The 1002-nt window shown below is 73.1% G+C and overlaps 1 protein-coding gene across 1 annotated transcript in view; it reads right to left on the bottom strand.

The window, feature by feature from the left end:
- Nucleotides 1-1002, bottom strand: part of DOK7 (docking protein 7) — a 24255-nt gene that overhangs the window by 7219 nt on the left and 16034 nt on the right. The window contains exon 6 of the mRNA XM_010848137.1: nt 7-519. Coding sequence (XP_010846439.1) covers nt 7-519 — 513 coding nt within the window. The remainder of the gene's footprint in view (nt 1-6; nt 520-1002) is intronic.

Below are 1002 nucleotides of genomic sequence, written 5' to 3'. Positions count from 1 at the left end.
CGGTGCCCGCCTCGGGGCTGCCCGGCGCAACGGGGGGCTGGTCCCGGGGCGCCTGGCGCAGGCTGCGGGGCGTGTCGTAGTGTGGCCGTGGGGCGGCGGGCACCTGGTACTCAGACACCCCGGGCGGGCAGGCGCACAGGCCGGGCTCCGGGGCCCCAGCCGCCGGCAGGCTGAGTAGGGAGCCGAGCTCGTCGCCGGCCCGCCACACGTCCAGGCTGCTGCCCGCGCATGAGGAGAAGCTGCCCGAGTAGGAGGAGTGGCTGCCCGTGGCGATGCCGCTGTCCGAGGAGCTCTGGCGGCCAACCTCCTGCAGCTGCCGTGGCCGCAGCGGCTTCGGGGCGGGCCTGGCGGTGCCCGGCGTGGCTTCCCCAGGGGCCTGGGCGGCGGCCAGCCCAGGGCCCTCCTGCGATGTGCTGGCCGAAGACGAGGACGGCTCTGGCCACGGCGTGAGCCGGCTGCTGGCGCTGACGTCCGAGTGACTGGCCTCTGATGATGAGCTGGACACGCTGCGGTCGTCCCCTGGGTGGGAGAGCCCGGGGCTGAGGCTGCAGAGGGGCTCAGCCACTCAGGTGGGCGGGGGGTGGGGGAACCTGGGTGGGAGGCTGACGCCCGGCCCCTGAGGCCCCCCGCCCTGCGGAGGGCTTGCGCTCATCACGCTGGGACAGCTCACACATCCCCTCCCCAGACTCTGCCCCCAAGGGTCTGCCCCCCAGGACGGCCCCCTCTCCACGTCAACGCTCTCCCAACTGTTGCCCTGGGAACCAGACGTGAGCCCCCTTCTCTAAGGAGACGGCAGCCCCGGGCACACCTGAGATCCCCTGCTAAGGGGCCTGGACGGGCCGCTGTCCCCAGCGTGCACCCGTAGGGCTGTCGAGGACAGAGAACCTGCAGGGCTCTTCTGCTCTGGCCCAGGAGACCCCGGTGCCGCCCCTCCTCTGGAGAGCTGCAGGGCCCCCTCAAGGGTCGTCAGCCCCTTCTGTCCCTCTCCCCATGAACCACAGC

The sequence above is a fragment of the Bison bison genome, unplaced genomic scaffold (assembly GCF_000754665.1).
Source record: "Bison bison bison isolate TAMUID 2011002044 unplaced genomic scaffold, Bison_UMD1.0 scf7180017849866, whole genome shotgun sequence".
NCBI classification, from domain to species: Eukaryota; Metazoa; Chordata; class Mammalia; order Artiodactyla; family Bovidae; genus Bison; species Bison bison.
The sequence above is the reverse complement of the archived record's forward strand: the minus strand, read 5'-3'. Positions and strand labels throughout refer to the sequence as shown.